At 39.8% G+C, this 22,836-nt stretch overlaps 1 protein-coding gene and 1 long non-coding RNA gene across 3 annotated transcripts in view; one reads left to right on the top strand and one right to left on the bottom strand.

Annotated features, from left to right (window-relative positions):
* The window catches only part of TMEM260 (transmembrane protein 260), a 71,411-nt gene extending 56,424 nt beyond the window's left edge, over window positions 1-14,987 (bottom strand). For both annotated transcript variants that reach the window (XM_032344306.1, XM_032344307.1), the window contains exons 1-3: window positions 14,704-14,987; window positions 9,767-9,798; window positions 8,893-9,044 (exon numbers count right to left, since the gene is read on the bottom strand). In XM_032344306.1, the coding sequence (XP_032200197.1) occupies window positions 8,893-9,044; window positions 9,767-9,798; window positions 14,704-14,863 (344 nt within the window). In that variant the 5' untranslated portion in view covers window positions 14,864-14,987. The remainder of the gene's footprint in view (window positions 1-8,892; window positions 9,045-9,766; window positions 9,799-14,703) is intronic.
* The window catches only part of LOC116591428, a 91,280-nt gene continuing 82,759 nt past the window's right edge, over window positions 14,316-22,836 (top strand). The window contains exons 1-2 of the long non-coding RNA XR_004286001.1: window positions 14,316-14,429; window positions 15,597-15,716. This is a non-coding gene — a long non-coding RNA (uncharacterized LOC116591428). The remainder of the gene's footprint in view (window positions 14,430-15,596; window positions 15,717-22,836) is intronic.

Genomic DNA, 22,836 nt, shown 5'->3' with positions numbered 1-22,836 from the left:
GGGTTTGTTATGAAACTGTTGTTCTGAACCCACAAAATGAGCTGTTTGGTATCATCCATAAGGTGAGATGTACAGACGGGCTAAAAATATAAGTAGCACCAAAATAAGGCAAAACAACAGTCATCTACTCATAGACTTGGTCTGCTTTTTTTTTCCAGATGAAACTGACCTAATCAAAAACACCACTGTGATTTCAGTTGACAATCAAAGAGTCCTACTTTTCATTTTCATTTTATTCTTTTGAATAAACGTGCTTATTATTTTACAAAGCAACTAAGGAGTTAGGGAATTTAATTATCTACATTTAACATGATAAAGTGGCATCTTAAAATGAGCTCCCTAAATTAAAAGATTCAGATTTTTCTACCGACATCGATGAAATGACTTCAACAAAAAAGAAAGAGGAGAGAAAGTCGAATGAGGTTGTAAATAAAAATAAGAAGTCTTCTCATCAGAACTCAAGAATAAATTGCAAAATAGTCTCCACAATTTTCCATTTTAACTTAAGGACAACTTATGATGAATTAGATACAATGTAAGAAAAAGTATTTCCCATTCTCAATTTGATTCTCATAAAGCCCCACAGAAAGAGATCAAAAAAGACATTTCTTCAACTGAAATACATACGTTTAGAATCTAACCTGATTTCTAGGAGGTAACATCTTACAAAGCTATATGAAGAAATGACTGCATACTTACACCACCATTACTGTGATAATTTTATTTTATTTTTTTAAGATTTTATTTATTTATTTGACGGACAGAGATCACAAGTAGGCAGAGAGGCAGGCAGAGAGAGAGAGGTGGAAGCGGGCTCCCCGCCGAACAGAGAGCCAGATGCAGGGCTCGATCCCAGGACCCTGGGATCATGACCTGAGCCAAAGGCAGAGGCTTTAACCCACTGAGCCACCCAGGTGCCCCGACTGTGATAATTTTAATAACACAACCACTACATTGTAAAAGAGAGCTACATGTTACTACTAACAATCAAAATCAAGTTTTTACACTGTGAAAGAGTAAATATAAATATAAGGGCTCATCTTAACGGTGTAAAGCAATCATACAGATGATTGATAACATCAAATAACCTAAAAGTCACTGAAGTTTATTTTATATAAATAAACACTCTTATGTGACACATAATATGTTTTCCAGTATTTTTGCGTAAATAAATCTTCCTAATTGCTCTTTGCTTGAGTTAACACTGACATCATGTAGTTCCCATTCTAGTAAAGCAGTGGTTACTCAATAGGGAGAGATATACCAAGAGTATGTCAGACGGTACGGGAAGGGTGGTCAAGTATTTAAAATCTCTCCCAGATGACACAAATAACAAAAATTCTCCACTGAGTTAATGAATATAGGGTGAGGATTAAGATCATCCTAACAAACGTGAAGCTCAGAATTCTATGGTTAATACATAACTGCCTTCTTTTTGGTCCATGAAATCCATGAAACCTAGATAAGATTCCTAGGAAAGGTACTGATTGTGCAGGAGTTTTCTCACTGATGGAATACTCTTCATCTGTTGACACAATGGATAAATCAGGAGGTTACAATTTACACCATTGACACAAGTTTGCTATTGATGATAAGGTATATTTTCTTTCTCCTACGTGGTATTTGATTTTCATGTATAGTCACATGTTTGTCTAACCCTCAATCAAAAGGCAAATAACAGAAACCTGAAATTCTTTCAGAACACACATTTGATGTGCCTCATAAGATTCATGGATGTGTTTGTCTTCAGTGTTCCTTGCATGCGAAGGACCCAACATGGAGGGTACGCCACCCTCCTACACCGCAAACTCCTGCTGGAAGGCTGTAGAATCGAGTAGGCAGGCCACAATGCAGCCTCCAAGACTGATCATTAAATAAATGACTATTAGTGTCAACTCACTAAAAAAAAAAAAAGGTAATGGATTAGAGGGGAGAAGTAAGGTAAAGCAGGACACAATGTACAGCAAATCTACCACCCCCATCCTCCTGAGTGCTTATCTTTCTGGTCTTGTTTATGAAAATATATAAATGTTACCTTCTGGCTCAATCACATAATCAACACCCATATATTCATCTCTTCTGTGTACTTGGAAAAAGGTCAAACTGGGAAGCTAGCTACTGCTGAGCCTCTCTTTCCATGCTAGTTCACTCAACCTAGTGGCAGAAAAAACATAATGAGCATCTAATATGTTCCAGGCACTCTGTGGGCAAATTATAGCCAGTGGCCATGTAATACACAGTAGAACCTAAACTTTCCTGTTCATTTTAAAGCTTGGACCTAATTAACATAAGTCAATCATTTAGGGCATGGTATATTAAAATAACATCGTAGAAGCCGCCACCACTGCACCTAAAAAGATATAAAACACTTACTTCTACCTTTAATAAACTTGCAAATAATCCCTTTTCCCACGTTTTATGAAAATTTACTTTCACTCCAGATAAAATCCTCCCAAGGTTTGTTCTATTTCATGAGACTCAATTCAGGTTCTGGCCTGAATTTTCAGCTACATAAATACCAACTACCAGTACACTAAAGTACAAAGTGCTATTCCTGATTTTAAACCACTAAATAAAATTGGAGAAAAAACTGTAGAGTTACACACACACACACACACACAAAACCACCCACAAAAAAAAAACCCACAACTGACGGGGAGGGAGTAAGATTATGAATAGCATCTGAAAATAAGATATAATCACACAATTCCCATTAAAATTCAGATTTATGCATTAACCAATAAATCATAAAGGTTTAAAACAATACCTTATTTTATCTCATCAACTTCTACCTGATTATCCAAAAGAAAAAAACGCTGGGCTTTTTTCACCATCATACACTTTACTTTTTTACTAAGTTCTCATGGTATGCCAAATAACTCGTACAAGGAGAGGGAATTCTTCTGAAAGCACAGGCTGGTTTAAAATAACTCCAAAATTACAAACTTTCATATCTTGTTCGAAATGTTTAAAAACACAGAAGACCTCAAATAACCTTGTTCCTCAAGCTTGATAGTGTTACTCTGGGTTCAGCGGCTAACCTGATGGTTAAAAAGTATATCCCAGCATATTCTTCACAGAGGCCCCGGCCCTGGCTTGTCATCACACTAAGTCCCTTTTCACTCAAAACTTATAAGGTGCTGCATACTTTTTAAAAACACTAAAATGCTAAATGTAGGTGCGGTAAACTTAAAAGATCCAAATAACTAAAATCAGCAGAATGAGGGTATGAACAGTTTCCATTAGCAACACTAACCAACTCGATAAACAGCAGAGACTTAATATTAAGTAGTCTTATCAAGCAAAGTTATGAAGCAGGTCCTGGTGCATCAGTTCCTTAAGACCGCTGTTTTTATGGCTCTGCAAGGCAGCCCATCTAGGGGAGTTACGATCTAGAATTTTATTTGTAATTTGAAGAAATATTATAGCCGTAATGACTGATGCCTAGTTCCGGTGGCAAAATCTCGGCAGGAAACAGATTTAGCCATTTGAATGTTTTATAAGTTTTTGTAATTGAGGAAACTTTTCATAATCTGACATTTGTTAAAACCACTTATTAGAAATTATGCAGCACAGTAGCTGTGGAAATATGAGCTAGCTTCACAATTATAAAGTCAGCCTATGTAGCCCTTTCCTATTGTATACAGTGGCATAAACCCCACAGCGGCCTATCAGCTAACTGGCAGGCAGGGGGCTGCTCTATTCAAAGTGAGAGATACAAGCTGCAGGGCAAAAACCTGGCAGCTCCCATCTGACCCCACAATCCCCTACTGGTGACAGCTCCAAGCTCCATGGCAAATTAGGCCTTCTCATATTACAATTGGAGAAGACAGATTCCATTAGCAGTATCTGAAATTGAGTGGAGAGCTGCACTGTTATCAGACTTGACTCATAAGCACTGCTATTAATCAGAGCTATGATAGCATTTATATATTTCAAGCTATCTGCTGCCGCTGTGATATTCTGCTACAAAGGGTTGATGGGACTTAGGAAAGTGAACAATAGAGCTTTCTGGGAAAAGCAGAGTAAATCAAGAAAGTCTATGACTTCCGCACATTCTGAAGGGATTGTGGTTTACATAAATTTTCTCCCAATTGGAGATTGAGCTCTTCCTCATCTTACACATGGGATTTAGTTGTCACTCAATGGTAACAGCTGTGAAAAGGTGAAGCGGCCCACCGCTCAGAATATTGCCTTCGCTTTTAAAGCAATTAACCCATGAACAGGAGGATACCTGGTGATATCAAAGGGATTAGGCCAGGCAGTGCATTATTAACATTTCCTTGAACTAATTCTAACTCTGACTAGCTGTCAGAAAAGACTCTACAGTCTTAAAAAAGAGTTTTTGCCCTGCTTTTCTCCCCCCTTCAGAATGAAGTGCTGCTATTTGAGCCTAATATGTCCCTCTACTTAGAAGAAAATGCAAATGAACCAAGCTCTTAATATGCTTAACCAGTCTGAGTCAATGCAATTTTAAGACAAGTTTGAGAGAAATATGTGATCAATTAACCAGGGATCAAGACAGATATTCTCCTGAATGGAAATTAATGCTCCAGTACTTTCCATTCTTCTTCAACTACAAAAACTTGGTGACTATTTGTTACTTATTCATAGTTACCTCTGAAATTAGGAAGAGCTTGACATTATTCTCTATGGCAATAATCTAAAATACTCTTTGAGCTGGAAAATCCAAATGTCCCTTAAGCAGGAGATTCTACATTCTCTAAGGTATGGCATTTTAATTTCCTATTCTTTATTGAATGGAATCTTAGCTGGAGCTCTAAGAATCGCAGACACAGCGCTCTGAATCAAATATTCCTCTTCCAAAAGTTTAATCGAATTAGTTTTTAGCAGCAGCGTAATGTTTAGAATTATGTAACTTATAAAAAATAATGTAAACCCCATACTTACCCCATAAGTAAAATACTGGCACAAAATGATCTGCCAGAAGATATTTAAATATCCCTGAAATTGGTTGTCAGTTCTTTGTTGTGAGCGGCCATAGTTTTCAATATACCTTCAATTATCATTAACATTCATATATTCTAGGTAACCTGATGGACATTAAGAGATCTGATTTCTTCCTGTACAATGTTAACGGTGTTAGAAAGTTTTTTAATGCAAGTTTCTTAGAACAGTACCTTCTAGAAAAAAATACCTGAAAAACTGTTTATTCAATGGTTAGTAACTTTGTCTTAATTTAAGTAAACACTGAATTTTGGTTATAAAAACTAAAATAGTTCTACTTTCGATTCGCAACAAACATTGTTAATGAATTCTTCCATACTTCCATTTGGCCCATAATAGTTTGGACTCTTAAGCCTACTGAGAATAGATTTCCTGCCCTCGACCTACCAAAATAAATGATACAAGATATGCCCTCATCTGAGATCATAAGCAATTTAAATCCTCCCTGAGGTAAAGAATTTTTATAAAATGCTAACAACATACTCCATTCTCTTTTAGTGATACCAGAGCATAAGAAATGGAAGCATGTTGATGTTTCGAGACAGTAATTTCAGTGCTCCTCCCTTATTAAGTATGTAGTCTGAGATTGCTTAGAAAAGAAGTTTGAAATTCAAGTACTAAGCAACGCTAAATCACATTCATATCAGTGACTTATCTGACCTGTAACTTTTAAAATTTCGTATTATTAAGATTTGTGAATTTCAAAATGACACTTAAAGTATCGTACCATCAAACTTAAAAAATCATTTACTTCAATGGCCTTAAAAGAGAAAAATCCCAGTTCCTACAAATCCCTGTGTTAGGTAGTCTTAAAAACACAGACATACAGGTTAATAAAATGAATACTATTTCATATAAATGAAATGTATTAAACTCCCTTCACATTGTGAATGCTGAAAAATACCCCTGAAGGAGACAATATATAAATAAATGCCATAATCTGACTATTTTTAATTCAATAAAGTATAGCGACGCATACAGCTTTCAAAGTGCTGTTTTACTCCTATGCCTTCCTACATTAGGGCGAAGCAAATATACATGAGTTCTTGTCAACCATTAGGAAAGACTGACAAAAAATGCAGTGTTAATGACATCTTATGGCTCTTAAAAGCAAGAGAAAGATGCAAGGAAGGCAAAAATTACATAGTAATTGGAAGCAACGAATAAATTGTTCTTTCAATCTAAGTCATGTTTACTGAAAAAAATGGAGCTTTTTACATCAACACATTTAAACAGAAATTTGCTTTTAAAATACAATCTTTGTTTAAAGGGTACAGAAGGTCTTTATGTCCACCCCAAGAGCTAAATATAGTGAATGCCATGGGAACAATTACCTGAAAAAAACCTAAACCTGTTAAAAGAATTAATTTACTGCGCACCAGTCAGCACTAATCCTACGTGTACAGTAATGTTCTCTGAAGTGATGGGGGAGAGAAAGAATCAAACTGTTTCCTGGATCAAAACCCCCCAATATTCCACAACAAAATGGAATGATGATTTGGCTTTGGCCTGTCAATGAATAAAGTAGTAAAATGTCTCCTCAACAAATTCTAATAAAGGAGGCAACCTGTAAAGGAATACATTTACTATACGCTGGACTGGAAAAAAGCTGTCACTGTAATGGCTGCACAGGTACTGTGTCCTGCTGTTGGGTTTATATTCACAGAAGAAAGGTTTTAAAGGTTAAGTTCAGGTCATACAACAAATGAAATTGTAACAAGCCAGCTGACATTGTATAATGTCTTCTTCCACTCAATCAATAGGCTACTGTTAGTCCTATTACCATAGAGATGGCTTGCTCTTTCCTGAAGGGTGTCTATTGTTTGACAAAACAGATTTGCCACTTGAACTGGGTTGTTCCCAGAGGACGTGTACCTTGTCAATTATTTGTACTCAAAATAATGAAGTATTTTCATATTAAAATGTATGTAAGAGATAATATTGTGAGATCCCTTTTCTGAAAGAAAGCAACTTTCCCAAGCACAATATTACTCAAACATTCTTAAATCACTAATATATTCAGTTTAGTCATATTAAGGGTTTTTGATTTAAAGCCTATGCCAGCAAACATACAAATTTACCATTAAGACTTTATTTAAAAAACGGGGGTCGCAGGTTAAATGTGCTAATCTAAAACCCATTACAATCATGGAGGATAATAAAAGCTATTTTAAAATATAGACAACTCAAAGGAAAACTATTGTCCAAAGCTATTTGGATTCTGTAAAATCATGATTTTTATGTATGATTTTTACAGTGCTTTTCATGTAGAATGGTATCACCAATTAATATATTGAAAAGCATGGAAAAGTTTTCTCAGAAAACAAATTATTTGCATAAGAGCTTTTGATAGCCCTATAGCATTTAAATATGTTATAGAAATGATCTTCTAAAACACAGATAAAAAAAATAACAAATAAAAAATAAATTACAGATGAACTACCAAAATAAATACAAGTATTAATTTTCTTTAAATGCTTTTGTCGTAAATGTCTTGTGAAGATTATCAATTCACACATTCAATACAAGACAAGCAGTTCTACATTTCAACCTATATATTCAAAAATTTTAAAGATCAGTTTTTCTCTCCATAGAAATAACAAATTATTAATTATAGGATTCAGAAGAAACAATTCTAAAGATTATTCTAATTACTTAGAAAAAGAAAGTATTTATAATACTATCAATCCAAGCAGAGATATTATTTTCATCATTTCATACTGAAAGATTGGCTATCACTGAAAACCTGTAAGACTGAAATAAAGATGAATTAAATAATATAGATACAAATGTAATAAATGATCAACAGTTACAATATTTGAATCTGAAATAAAAGTAAGCTTTAGGGTTAAAATTATGCTAACTTTTACCCTTTTATAAATAATTAAAAAGGAAATTTAGAAAGAATTTAGTCAAAGGGCAATTTTACAACTAATGCAAATAAAACATTAGTCTCCAAAAATGGCATTTGAAATTGTCTATTCAAATTATACTATATTTGCATACAAAAATTGTTTTGATAATAAAAACTGCAGTAGTTTTTGAAAAAGTGTTTTAATTTGGTTCTCCCTTTGCAGAAAGCATAACTTGTATTTTTTACTGTACTCTCCTTAGGCTTAGGTTAGACTGGTTAAGAATGAAGGAGACAGGAGCAGCAAAGACAAAGAAGTTTACCAACGTCCCAAGCTAATGACCCATTTTTGTAAAAGCTCTCCTTAGGCATAGGTTAGACTGGTTAAGAATGAGGGAGACAGGAGCAGCAAAGACAAAGAAGTTTACCAACGTCCCAAGCTAATGACCCATTTTTGTAAAAGCAAGGTAGCCTTCCAAACTATGAAAATCTTCCATCAATGAAATAAGTGGGGTCTAATTTGCATACTTTCCCTACAGCTATAAGGGAACAAAGTGAAACCTTACCAAAACCATATCCCAAACTGATTTCCTTAGTTAACAGCCTCATTTCAAAGAGTATACAAGATGCATATATTTAGAATACAATATAGTTAGGCATTAACTCTGGACCAGGTAAGCAGCTGCCCATCAGCAACACTGTGAGTAATTAAATGATATTTACCATTTCCCAAAACAGGAACTTCATACTATTGAATTAAACTGGCCCATCTGCATCTTCATAAAATGACAAACCTTTTTAGTTTTGCCTAACTCTAGAACTGTGATAATGAACTGGTGACACCTTGACTCCATTGCAGGAAGCACATCCAACTATGTAATCATCGGAGGGGTCAAGTACGTATGAAATTACTGGAAATTAAGAAAGTGAATTCACAGCAGTGATTAGGAAAAAACCATTCAAGCAACGAAAGAGTCTTGTTTTGGGGGTTTCATTTTATGTATGTACCTAGGCCATCAGAACGCTCGGTCTCCAATTAGCCAAGATTAATATTAACTCATCAACTACTTTACCTGAAAACGGTGAAAAAAAGTAATGACGCGGCTACTGCTCCAAAGAAGCCACACAGGAGATTGACACGGTAGGCAACTGAACCAAAAGGAAAGAGTATGATTGCCAGTTTAGCCACCAGCGTGAACAAAGGATAGCCAGGAGGATGGGCAACCTATGGAAAAATCAGCAAGTTAGAAGGTTTTCACCTCCGCAAGAGTCACACTGGCTTTAATTGCAAAGTAGCCCTTTGCTCGGGCAAGTATAAAGACTAAGAGGCAAGAACAACATGTTTGAATAGTGGTTTTCTATTGTAATCCTTTTGTGCCAATACAAATAAATATTTTCTTTAGCGGATTTGGCAGCGTCTACCACATGGTGTGTCACCTAGAGAAAGGGTGACATATTTCATTGTCAGTTCTTAAGCAGTTTGTTCTCTGGGTTCACAGTACATTAGGGTCATTTAAAAGGCTATTGAAAAAAAGCAGGTTCTGAAATTTCGTATCGGTTAGAAAGTTGAAAGACCACACCGCTATCGGATTACCACCATGCTGACAGTCCTAAGGTCTTGCCTAAAGGGATCATGAACCATAATAAAGTTTATTAAATAATAAACTTATTAAAACTGTTAACCCGATTTATTTTATTCTCCATAGCTTATACAAAATTTGGGGTGATAATAAGCTAGCTACTGTATATATAGTAAAGGCTTTGCTTTATAATTTAGTTTAATTGGATTTAAAACTTAAAGTAAATTGTCACGTACTGTACTTATAAGTTACTAAAAACTGGGGTTTGAAAATAAATTAATCTACTTTACTCCATGCTTAATTAAACTTTCTTAATTCCTAAAACTGTTAATGAGAGCATTGATTAAACAATAAAACTAATACTTACTCCAAGCTCATGTGCGGCTGTGATCAGTTCCCCTGTGAAAAAATAATGTAAAACCAATAATTACTATTAGAAAATGACACTCCTCCAAAGTTTTCAAAATCCAAATGCTTGCACTGGGGTTTTGCATTAATTTGACTGGATAAAACTGTAAATCTGTAGAGATTTAACAGCATGAAATAGTCTAAGGATATTTTCTCCCTTAGGTCTTACTGAACAAATGATCTTTGATAGTCTTTAATAACTGGTCAGTGGAAATATAGGTGAATTCTCGTTTTTAAAAAGTGCTTATTTTCCTTCCTAAAAGTGGGGCACACTTGCAAAAACATAGAAACTTCTCATAGAATGTTAGTGTAATATGCTGTAATGATCCTCAAGAATTTAGTATAAAAATGTCTACAAAGATGCAACTTTATGATAGTGTAAAATGTGCAGACCTCTGAGGCGTGGACACTCCATAACATGTACCATTCGGCCCTAAACAGGCATTTGAATATCTTCTCTACATTAATTATCTCTGATATCTTTAAATAATTGCCAAGCACTTATTAGCTCCAGGTTATTTTGGTAAGCTCTGACTACCATACATTTTTGCAAACCACTAAATCATTATATTATTTACATAGTCCTTGTAATTCCTCACCATCCGTGATTATTTCTAAAATTACAATGCAGTAATTCAATGTCTATTTGTTAATATTTTAAGTATCCAGAGCACAAGGGCTATTTATGACTCATTCTTGTACACTGCAGTACAGGACAATGTAAGAAATCAGTGTTGATGGGCTTATGAGAGTTATTAGTATTTATTAGTTAATGTATTAATGTCCATTTTCTGCCCTTCAATGGGTTATCAGTGCTCTTCTTTAATTTCTAGGTCGCAGCCACAATGTAGATCTTTACCCTCTGGCCTGGAGGACAGCAAGAGCTTTGGCCAGTTTTCTATTTTATCTTCCTACGAAATCACCTGTTGCCACGCCATCTCACTGAAACAGGTTGGATTGTACCACTAATCCAAAATTTCTCAATGGCTGCTCTCTGCTTCCTAAATGGAGTTCACATTCCTCAGCATAACATGCTAGCCCTCTAAAGGCTCCAGGGTCCCTTTTTAAGGCATAGATCAGTGAAACCTATGTTTGCTTCATTCAAATCTGATTACTCTGGAATGGTTCTTTTGCACCTCTTACCACTCATTTTCTCACCCAGTATTCTCTCCTAAATCCTTCAAAGCCTAGTTCAATTGCCACCTTCTCAGTGACACCTTTCCTTATACATACCCCTCCCCAGCCTCCCCCACTAGAATTAATCACTTCTTCCTCCTCCATATAACCTGCTCTAACTTCTCTATTTAGCATTCATTTAGACTGCTTTATATTCTAGTTAGTTGTTTTCATTTCTGTCTTTTCTAAGTTGAAAATATTATCCTATCCATTTCAGGGGCCTGTCGAAGACACCACCACCTCTCCCTCCTCTGGTCCCACAAAGAAACTAATTCAAGTCCTGCATACAGAGGTTGACAGTTAAGACAAATGATATTGTCATCCTTGCTACCCAGACACCCGTATCTTAGGGTGAATGACTGCTTATGTCATGGAAGCCCCATAAGGGCACCCAAAGACAGATACTACTTATCTAAGTCAGTTAAATAACTCAAGGATACCCTCAAGTTTTCTGGACATATTCAAGAGCATTTTGGAAACCAAAAGCACTTTTGGTATCTTAACAGACTTCTTTAAAGAAATAGTTTACGGTCTAAAAATATTTAAACTAACTTCCCTTTGGAACTACTGTCAAAGACATTTTATCCAGGATGGATTAGCTTGTCTTCAGTACCAAACTGCTTTTTTTTTTTTTTTTTAGTACCAAACTGCTTTAATCAGCTTTTTGGTATTTCTGTTGGTATGAGGAAACACAGTTAAGTTCAAATTTTCAAAGTCAATGTTTATTCTCCTCCATGTAAAATGTATTTAGAATTGCACTTTACATTAAGAAAAATACCCTACTTTCTCTAACTTCTTACCATTAAAAAATCGTAATGCTGTTACCCTTTACCGAAGTTCTGTAGGTGTAAAAATCAGGAATGTGACAAACTTCCATCACCTCCTCTTATCAAATGTTAAACTAAAATCTAAATAGGAAAGATAGCTACAGTTCAACGTGTATAAATATATCCCTGAAAAAAGCTAAAGGGGAAACATTATTCTTAAAATTGAGTATGATAACGAGAAAAGAGAATGTGACTAGGAGGGGGGAAAGAGCCTCCTGGATATGGTTACTCCCACCCCTTAACCTACCGCTTCCTCAAAGTTAAGTCCTTATTACAGCCTGCACCAGAATAACCTGGATTCTTTTTAAAAATGAAGATTCCTTGACCAAACCTACCTATATTAAGACCCTCTGGCACTGAGGGTCAAGTTTGCCAGGCAATTCTGAGGTACATTCAAATTTGAGAATTACAGTTTTTCTGTCTGAGATGCAAGTAGGTGGCGAGCTCAGAATTGTTAGCGGATGCTTAACCTTTACAAAAACCAGCTCCCTGTGTTATACTTTTTCTAATATTAATTACATAACTATATTCTCATCTATCAAGTCTGTTAGACAGTATCCTTAAAATATATAAACACATAAATAGGCTACTTTATTTTTCCCAAGTATAACAAATGATGTGGAGGCGAGATTCCTATACTCTCCTCCAAAGGATCATGAGTGTTCCCACCCGTAAACTGTGCATCAAACAATGTAAAAAATAATTTTGGCAAGGCTACCCAATGTGATAGATTTATGGAGCATAATTTAAGACTCATCAAGAAGAAAAATACATACTTTATATTGGTTTTGAGATGTGTTCTGTTTATTGATAAAAAAAAAAAACCACAACATTCAAGGAGGACAGTACCTTCAACATATAAACAAGATTATCAAAGATACCATTACACAGATTTTTCTGGCAATCCTTGGAAAAGTTTATCATTCCTAACAAAGAACATCAAAATTTTAGATGTAACCACTATTTAGTATCAAACTAAACAAATCAAAATACCTAGAGAGTCTGGTTAACTAAATGTAAATAAGTAACTTTATTCTACTGGGAAAAAATAACAGTATTAATAAAGACACCAATCATTGATTGAAAATAACACTATATATGGGATGACAGATTTAACAAAGAACTTAGAAGAGAGGTTAAGAGAGTGTATGTTCTAAAGTCAACCTAAGTTCTTTCCTCGACTGCCCCTGCTTTCTAGCTGTGTGATTCTGGACACAGCTTAGCCTCAGTTTTGGATGGAAGATACTGATAGTACCTACCTCACAGAAGGTTAAGAACTGGATTAAAACAACAATATATGTAAAGCACCTGGAATTGTGCCTGGCCTATAGTAAGTGCTCAGTAAGTGTTAATTATTTTTATTCATCTCACCCAAAACTTCAGGCTGGAAGAACCATGGTAAGCAACTGTCAATGTTTTCTTCCTTCCTTCCTCCCTTTTTCTTTCTTTCCCTCAAGGTACAGAACTACTCAATCTTTAAGTAATGCTCTCCATTGTCAGAACTCTCAAAACTATAGGTATTTCTATTATTTAATGTAAGCCTTGGAAGCATAGTAACTCCATTCCCAACTATACTAATGAAACACATTTCCTATTTGTTCAGTAGGATTTGAAAGAAAGAATAATGGCAATGATTTATAAAAGGAACATCAAGAAGCCTCAGTTAGAAGTTAGCCCGGGGAAGATGGCCCCCAGTGACCCCCAACTCCTGGAGTTCTAGCTATATAATCCTCTCCCCCATGAGCGTGGGCTGGATTGACCAACGAACTGCCAAGAATAAAACCGGGCAGGGGTCTATCAATCACTTCCACGACTCGGCTCAGGAAATGACAGACGTGTGAGATGAAGGTGCCATCTCTTTCTCTTCACAACAGTCGGCTTCCCGAGCGACCCACGTGGCAAAGAACCGGATTGAGGTGAGAAGCTTGAATCCTCCCCCAAGATGAGCCCTGGGAAGACCGCATGACTACAACCCTGTCCTGAGGAAGGGCACCCACTAACCGGCGCCGAGATTCCTGATGCACAGGAAAGGTGACATAACAAACATCTGCTGTTTTAAGCCACTAACTCTGGGGTCATCTTGTTACGAAGCAAGACATAACTAGTACACTCCATTCTTTCAATCTATAGATTCCCCTCGAGAAGTTACAGCACTACTGGCATTATCGGACGGGCACTTAACCTGCCAGCAAGACAAAACCAAAAACGAACCCCGGCTCTCGCTCCTCATCCCAAACGTGTACCGATCCTGTAACAAATAGGTAACAACTGCTGATGTGATCTCAGTGGTCCGCACTTTACTTTTTAACAGAAGCAGCTTGCTTTAAGCCACAGCTGGCTTCCACTCTTTTAAGGGTTCTCCCTCAAATACTCGGCGTGGCCCGTTCCTTTTCAACATGCAGGTTTCCGCTAAAATACCGCGTTGGGAGGCCTTTCCCGACTGGCCCTTCTGGAGGAGGCGCTCGGCCCCACGCCCCCGTCGATCCCACCTTCCCTCCGACCGTGCGTCGCTGTTTGGTCAGCAGTGTGTGGACCGTCTCTACCCGCCCTACAACACTCCCCGCGATACTCGGTCCCCACCACTGTGACCCCTTTTGTCTGGAACGCAATGAGGACTCAGTAAGTGACATCGGTGGGCTAAAAGGGAGTGGAAAGCAAAAACTCGGGTCCCGAAAAAGGACCTGGCCAGGTGCAGAGGTCGCTAAGTCCCACCAGGCGAAACCAGCCAGTCCCTTCTTCAAAGTCGGAGAACTACAGACACCAGTTCCGGGAATGGAAAACAGAAGGTGGTCCTGGCACGCAGAACCCGGCACGGAGCACGGGCGGGCGGAGCGGGGGGCGCGAGCTGACCCACCAGGGAGAGGGGCGGGAGGGCGGCCCTGAGATACTTTACCCGAGTCTCCCCCCGGCACCGAGGGGGGCAGCGTGAGGGTGAACACGGCGGCCACGGCGGCGAACACGGCCAAGCCGCCGCGGAGGCCCCCAGAGCGCCGCGGCCCCACCCGGGCTGCCCGCCCCCGGGCCGGGCCCCTGACGTCGCCATGGAGACCCATGGGCCCCTGAGGCCCGGGGAAGGAGGCCGCGACGGGCCCAAGGACTCGAGCAGCCCCGGGCTTCCCCAGCGACAGGCGAGCGCACCCCGCGTGGCGGCTTCCGGGTCGGACGTCGGCTCCCTCCCCGGACCGCACCTTCCTCCGCCGGGCGCGGGGAGAGGGCACGGCCCGCCTGGCACGAGCCGGCTGGGGGTTCCTGAGTAGCGCGCCACGCGGTGGGACGCATGGGGTTCTAATGTGTTTTACAGTCGCCCACCATGAGCAAGAGCCTTCTTTTAAGAAAGGAAGCCCGGGCCCGGAGATGCCGATGTACGGCCTCCCCCCCCACCTCACACTGACTTGGTCGGGTCTGCCAGAGACAGAGCGGGGTCGCAAACCGGGGTGCGCCGGGCCCGCCTCTGCCCCCTCTGGTGTGGGGTGGAACTACACGAGGGGGGTGCTGCGGTCCGGAGCCCGAGCCCGCACCGCGCCAGAGCCGCGCAAAGCGGGCGCACGGTGGGCGCGAAGCAGGCCGGTACGTCGCACCCATCGCCTGTTCACTACCCTTCATGACGATCCCTGTGCGAATTATTAAATCGCAGAGTTGCTTCCAGAGAGATGAAAGTACGCTCGTTGGTCTATTTTTTCCCTTATGCCACAAGGAAAACTCAACCGATGGGTTGAGAAACTTGAGTGTCTGGGTCAATGCTAGTAATTCATATCCTGTTAAGTTGTCTCCTGCTTTAATGAACAGGGCTGTTGCGGTGGAGCCTTGACACAGCATGACGAGTGAAACCGAGACACTGTACTCTGTACAGAGCTACGAGGCGTCAAAGAACGGGGACTGTCGGACAACCGCATAGCACGGCTCTTAGTAAGATTTTTAAGCTTACGTTTTCCATTATTATAGTAATTACTCTAAAGTGGGAGGGGAAGAGGGCATCCTCTGCGGAATGCTTCTCCAAATACACCGAAGATTAGTGACAATCTGGAGCATGTCGCAAGGACTCTGATGGGAACACAATGTCTCAACTGTAGAGTGACATACACCTACAGAGATAGGTGGTTGTGCCGGCAAGGCCCTTGTCTTTCTCAAGTACTTAACATAAAACTTTCTCGGCCATACTGGGGGTTCCTGGAGGTCAGGGGCCGTGTGGTAGGCAGCTTTTAAATTAGCGCCCAGTGATCCCCGGACTGCGAGTATTGATTGCTGTATGTGACCCTCTCCCTGTGTGGGGGCCAGAGTGCTCAGGAGCATAAGGCGTGAGTGACCGTCGTCACTTTGCAGATTAGGGTTCTAAAAACCTGACTTCCTTCGTGCTAACACAGGCTGCTTTCTATTTCTTTCCTGAAAGAGCGTGCCAGCCAGTGATTCATGCTGAGCCAAGCATGTCCATTTCATCTTGTGCTCCTGAGCTTTATGAAAAGATACATTTTTATCATTGCAAATTATTTTTGAAAGGGCATAATTCTTTGCCCACGTATGGGTAGGAGAGATCAGTGTCGGAAGTAGGAATTTGGGAGTTCTCCTGTAGGGATGGGAAGGATGAATAAGTTCACCCAGGCACAGTGTATCAAGAACAAGGTTCAGGTCAAGTATTAGCCCCTATCTTCATTTCCAGAATGGCAGGCGTGGAGGAGAGAACAGTGGCAGAGGGTAACGTGTCCCAAGAAGCTCGGGAAGAAGAGATGTCGGTGCAGGCTGTGTGGTCAGGTGGTCACAGAGGGGTGAAGGACCTGAAGAGAGCCAGATTGAGGTTTTGTGGGGCTTGAGTTCATACAATTTGGAGAATCATTGGAGCAAAAGAATACAAAACTGCAGATACAACATTAGGAACAGGCATTGGAAGGAGCCCCTGCTAGTGACAGGCCGTGAAACTGAAGTTTAGTTAGCCTCACAGTTGATCTCCTTTGAGGATGATGTTGGGCCAGTTCTCGGTCTGCGCCCGGCTCTGTCTCTCAGGACATGCGCTGATGCTTCCCTCCCACCTGGAGTACCATCTCCTCCAGGCTTCCCTGAGACAATACTGCTTTGGCTCTTTGTACCACTGGCCTCTCTGCCCCGACCTTGCTTCTATCAGACCTCCAAACACTGGAGTGTGCCAAGGCTCACTTGTAGACTAACTTTTCTTTTTCTGCGTCCTTTCCCAAAATAATTTTACTGAAATTTTAAGTAGCAAATGTAGTCTAATAAATCTCAAAACTACACACTGCCATCCTTTCCTTAAAGCAGCTGCTTTAGGAGAAAGCTTTAGCAGCTGCTTTAAAAGAAAATAACTGCACTGCAATTTCCCTATTTATGTATTTAAACAACATTTCAAACCTGGCCAACTTTGCCTGTCTTATTTGCACTGTATGCCATGCCTAAAATGATGACTGGCACAAAATAGTACTTAACAAATGTTGGTGTAACGGATGGATATATGCACAATGAGAGACCGCTGGTGTATCCATTAGGGAATTGCATTTAGCAGCTGGTAACAGAGACTCCCGTTACAGTGTCTTCAACATGCCGGCATTTATTTTCTTATGTGGGTCTGAAAGCAGTCAGTCCGACATTGATTTGGCAACTCTCTCATGTCCTTAAGGAAGAAACTGAGCTTCTTATTATCTCTCTGCCCCATCCTTCTCAACTTATGTCCTGAAGGTCATCTCTTGACCCCTGATGGATGCTAATGCTCCAGACATTTCATCTGTATTTGAGAAAGAAAGAGAAAGGATGCGAAGCCATACGAGTGTCCCATCCTTTTAAAGAGGGTTATGGAAATGCCACTGCATAACAATGCTACATCTCATTGGTCACAGTTGGGTAACAGGCCACTCTTAGGGAAAAAGGCAGTTGAGAAATGTACCTTTGAGGCTAGACAGTTTTTCAGGATTCTATTACCAAGGAGGAAGGGGAGAATGGATATCGGAATGCAACTAGCAGGTGCTGCTGTAGTTGGATTTGGTGAGTTGGAAGTATCTGAACCTTGAAAGTTCAGGGGGTAAGTTTCCGTAGAGTTGTAGATATGGAAACCAGGCAGTAGTGGCTAGGAAATGAGGAAATGGAAGTGTGGAGGCGAAGGGAGAGAGAGAAGTGGTATGGGAATTCATAGGGATTGAAGTGTCAAATGAGTTTTTTGTAATTTAAGAGAATATTTGGAGAGAGATGGTAATGAAGTAAAGATGTACGGGAGGCTTGAGGGGATGGAACCAAGGAAGAAAGAAGAGGAAGGATGAAAACATTAGAGTTTAGGAGGGAAATTAATGGAACGCATAACAGTTGAACTTGACCCTTGAGGAGACTAATGAAATATATAAGGAACATATACCTATTATACATGCTCTGGTTCATTCCACAGTGGGTTAGAGACAGCTACTGTAATACATACTATAAATTAGGAAAATATGAGTACCACTTAGGATTCAGCCAGAGGAACAAAAGGAGATACATGGGTGCTATGAAATTTATTGCGGGAAATTGTCTCTTGTGTTTGTGGAGGCTGGCTAGGCAAGTATGAAATCTGTAGGGCAGGTCGTGAGGAAGGGCAGGCTGGAAGTCTTGGGCATGGGGTGAGGGGGGTGAAGCTGCAATCCACAGGTGGAATTTCTCGTTCATCCAGGAATCCTCAGCTCTGCTCTGAAGGCCTTTCAACTGATTGAATCATGTCTCCCCAGATTATTTAGGATAATCTCCCTGTCATAAAGTCAACTGTCACAGACTTTAATCACAGCTACAGAATACCTTCACAAAAACATCTAGATTAGTGTTTGATTGAAAAACTGAAGAATGTAGCCAAGCCAAGGTGACTCATCCAAAGAACATCAGAAATAGAATATCAGATTGAGGGAAAGTAAATACATGAATGTGTAGGCCTATGGTATACCAGATTTGACTCTGGGACTCTTGAAAGCAAAACAAAAGGGAAAAAAAGATCATTACCCTCTTAGGTCCCCAAGGAAATCCAAGTCTCCTGGCACCTTTGGCCAGCACCTAGCCTCTGTAGACACCTAAAGGAATGGCTCGATACAGCTGGGCAGACATGGACATTCCAGCTCTCCACTAGGCTTCTACTGATACCCCCTAGCTGTGGGAGCCCGGAGGGTGGGTGGTAGGAGCATCTTATTACTGTTCCCCTGTGGCTTCTGCTGACTCCACAGTGAGGAGGAAGCAGGGCAGAGAGGTGACCTCCTTTTTTGGGGCTGCTGGTGAAAATCCTGACTCTCCTTTAGGCCCATCTGGTACCATCCTATCATTACTGCTGGGTGGGAGTGGAAGTCTGGGCTCCCCATGTGGTCTCCACTGATACCATGGAGATGAGGGGACCCACTATGGCCCAGCCAGGATGATAGTTCTGGTTCCTTCCTCCGCCTTCTCCAACATCACCGTGATGGGTATTTGGGGACACTGGAGAGGACGGAAGCTTAGGTCCCTACTGAGCCTTTGCTGGGTAGGGGCTGGGGCCACAGTTTTTTCTTTGCTTTTTGGCTTTAGTAGAGATGTTGTTTTATTTATTTATTTATTTGACAGACAGAGATCACAAGTAGGCAGAGAGGCAAGCGCAGAGAGAGAGAGAGAGAGAGAGAGGAGGAAGCAGACTCCCTGCTGAGCAGAGAGCCTGATGCGGGGCTCGATCCCAGGACCCTGAGACCATGACCTGAGCTGAAGGCAGAGGCTTAACCCACTGAGCCATCAAGGTGCCCGAGATGTTATTTTCTTAACATATCTGTCTTGACATTTTCCCTGTTCTTTGACCAGAAAGAGCGTGTTTTTGTTGGGGCTTTTTTGGTCTGTGCCCATCAGCATCTCTGGCTTGTCAGCTTCTCTAGCATTCAATCTATGATCTATGAGACAAAAAGAAAACCCAGGGAACTCACTAGCATGTTGTTCTTCAACTTCTGATGCTCCTATCTGGTCTGGCTTCTTCTCTCCACCTTTAGTCATCTTATTATTGTCTTACATATAATGTTTACTTGTACTTAGCAAGAGGAATAGAGAAAAGTGTGTCTACTCTACCTTTGTGGAAGCAGGAGTCTCTCTCCTTTGTTTTATTCTTTCTGAACATTTGCAGCATCTTCACCGACATTAATGCACCGAAATCTGCTTTAAAAATTGTCATTTAGAAGTCATTATTATAACTAAGCCCCACATAAAATAGTCAGATGTGTCTTAATCTTACTAATACCTGTGAAATTTTAGATTCAGGACTTTAGATTAGAAATCAGATACGTGGAATACCACCCAGTAATCCATCTACAATAGGACAGTACAAGAAGACATAAATGTCCCTGTACAGAGCCTTAGAAAAATAATTTTAAACACTCAAATGTACTAGTAACCAAAAGAATTTGAAATAAATACCAAACGTCATTTTTGATCTTTCTAATTGTTGAAGATACTTAAAATCTATAGCGTGTTAGTGATGAAGTAATTTGGTATAACATTTTAGAAGGCAGTTTAGCTGCATGTATCAAAAATCTATAAGATATCTATATTATTTGACCTAGAGTTGTCAGTGAAAGTATGAAAATGTGTTCAACTTCATTAGTCATCAGAGAAATGCAAAATAGAGACCCTGTGGGATACTGTACACCTACCAACTTAGCAAAAATAAAAGTCCAACCATGTTTAATGTCAGCAAGTGTGTAGAACAATAGAAATGCTAGCAGGAGTGTAAATTGGTACAACCACTTTAAAAAGCACATGTTTTTCGAGGACAGACAAAGATATGGGGAGGCTGGATCCTAGCAATTCTTAGAGAAGCCAGAGACAGTTACCAAAAAAAAATGTTCATAGGAGTGTTGTTCATAAGAGCCTCAAATAAGAACAACACCAAACACCCCTCAGTAGTGGAACAGAGGAATAAATCCCGGTATATTTATACAATAACATGCTATGCAACAAAAAGAATTGAACCAACTACAGTTAACCACTTTGGAAAAGTATGGATGCCTCTCATAAAAAATACCAAGCAAAAGAAACAATTGTAAAATAGTAGAGATAGAATGATTCTAGTTATTTAAAGTTTCACTAAGCTAAATGGCTTGGAGATGTATCCATAAAGTTTTAAGCTATAAAGAAAATAAAAATTGTCACCAATGTCAGGAAAATGGTAGTTACCTTGGGGGTTGGTGGGGGGCTGTGATGGGGAGGGGTACCTCTGGGCTTTACTGTGCTGTCTATGTTTCTGTATTTGACCTGGGCAGTGGCTACTTGGGTATTCTCTTTATAATTATCCTTTAAATTATTTATAAATGTTTTACACTCTCTCCTATCTATACGTGATACATCTCACCATGAAAAAACAGGAAGGAAGGGAGATTGTGGCTCAGTTGTCTAGCAGACAGTTTTGTAATGAATGCTAAGCAGAATATTACCCTGAGTTGGCATGTGATAACTCATGATTGTCCCTGCATCTTTTTAGTTTGGTGTAATATAAGAGATTATAGGGAAATGTTTTATAGTTAAAAAAAATAGATTTCAGCATGAAAGTAAATTTCCTTTCAGAATGCCTTCTGGTGATCTACTGCAATGGCATACTAAACTCACTCCTGAGACCAATTTACTTTTGAACATAAATTTCTCTAGACCGTTGGCAAAAACAAATACTTGGTTTTATAGTGTGATGTCTATCAGCAGTCTTCAAAGTTTCGATGAACCAGTTTCTTTAAACAAAACTCTAAGATAATGCATTAAAAAAGGAATTCTATCTAAAGGCACAAAAGCAACAGTTAGACAAGGAACCCTAACGACTCTCAAAATTAGAAGTGGAGAGGAAGATCGTAGTGATGAACCCCATGCTCATGCTGTCTGTCTGTCTACCCTCCTCATTCATCAGGAGAAAATGTCTTAAAACTGATAAATCAGCAGGTAGCTTTGGAGGCCTATTATTGGGGGAGTAGTCACAGGAAGGACCCAAACCAGAAAAGGCTGAAAGTGGTTGACTCTGAAAAAGGAGACTAGTGGAAGGGGAGAAGCAGGAGGGAGGGCACTGCTTTCATTACAAGTTGTCATGTACTATTATACATTTTGCTGTGTGCATTGTATTACTATTTGATAAAGAATAAGAAAACATTTGTAAGGGAACAAATAAGAATGAAAAAAGGCCAAAACCACAGCTGCCTTGAGTTGCAGCTTCTATGTGTGTGAAGAGCCTGAAATATAGGAGACCTATACATGTCTGCCCTCGGGCTGTTCCTGGTCAAATGACATTTTGAAAATTTTCTCATTTACTCATTCTGCTTTGATTTGCAAATATAATTGTAACCATATTAGAGAAATTACTTGTTTATGAAGTATTTTGAAAATCCTTGTTCCAGTGATTTGCTTTTGTGTTAAAAACGACCCTAGGGACACCTAGGTGGCTCAGTCCATTCAGCCTCTGACTCTTGGTTTCTGCTCAGGTCATGATCTCAGGGTCATCGATTGAAACCCCTTCTCCCCTCTGGCCTTGACATGTGGTAGGGAGTCTGCTTGAGATCCTCTCCCTCTCCCCCATTCACATGTACAAGCACTCTCTCTCTCTCAAATAAATAAATAAATCTTAAAAAAAAAAAAAAAGCAAAGAAGGGGTGCCTGGGTGGCTCAGTCATTAAGCATCTGAGATCTGAGCATTTGGCTCAGGTCAGGATCCCAGAGTCCTGGGATCAAGCCCCACATCAGTCTCCCCGCTCAGTGTGAAGCCTGTTCTCCCTCTCCCACTCCCCCTGCTTGTGTTCGCTCTCTCACGGTGTCTGTCTCTGTCAAATAAATAAATAAAATCTTTTATTGTTGGTGTAGAGAAATGCAACTGATTTCTGTGCATTGATTTTATATCCTGACACTTTACTGAATTCCTGTACAAGTTCTAGCAGTTTTGGAGTGGAGTCTTTTGGGTTTTCCACATATAGTATCATATCATCTGCGAAGAGTGATAATTTGACTTCTTCTTTGCCGATTTGGATGCCTTTAATTTCCTTTTGTTGTCTGATTGCTGACGCTAGGACTTCTAGTACTATGTTGAATAGCAGTG

Source organism: Mustela erminea, chromosome 5, assembly GCF_009829155.1.
Source record: "Mustela erminea isolate mMusErm1 chromosome 5, mMusErm1.Pri, whole genome shotgun sequence".
Lineage (NCBI taxonomy): Eukaryota > Metazoa > Chordata > Mammalia > Carnivora > Mustelidae > Mustela > Mustela erminea.
This window is presented reverse-complemented; position numbering and strand designations above follow the sequence as displayed.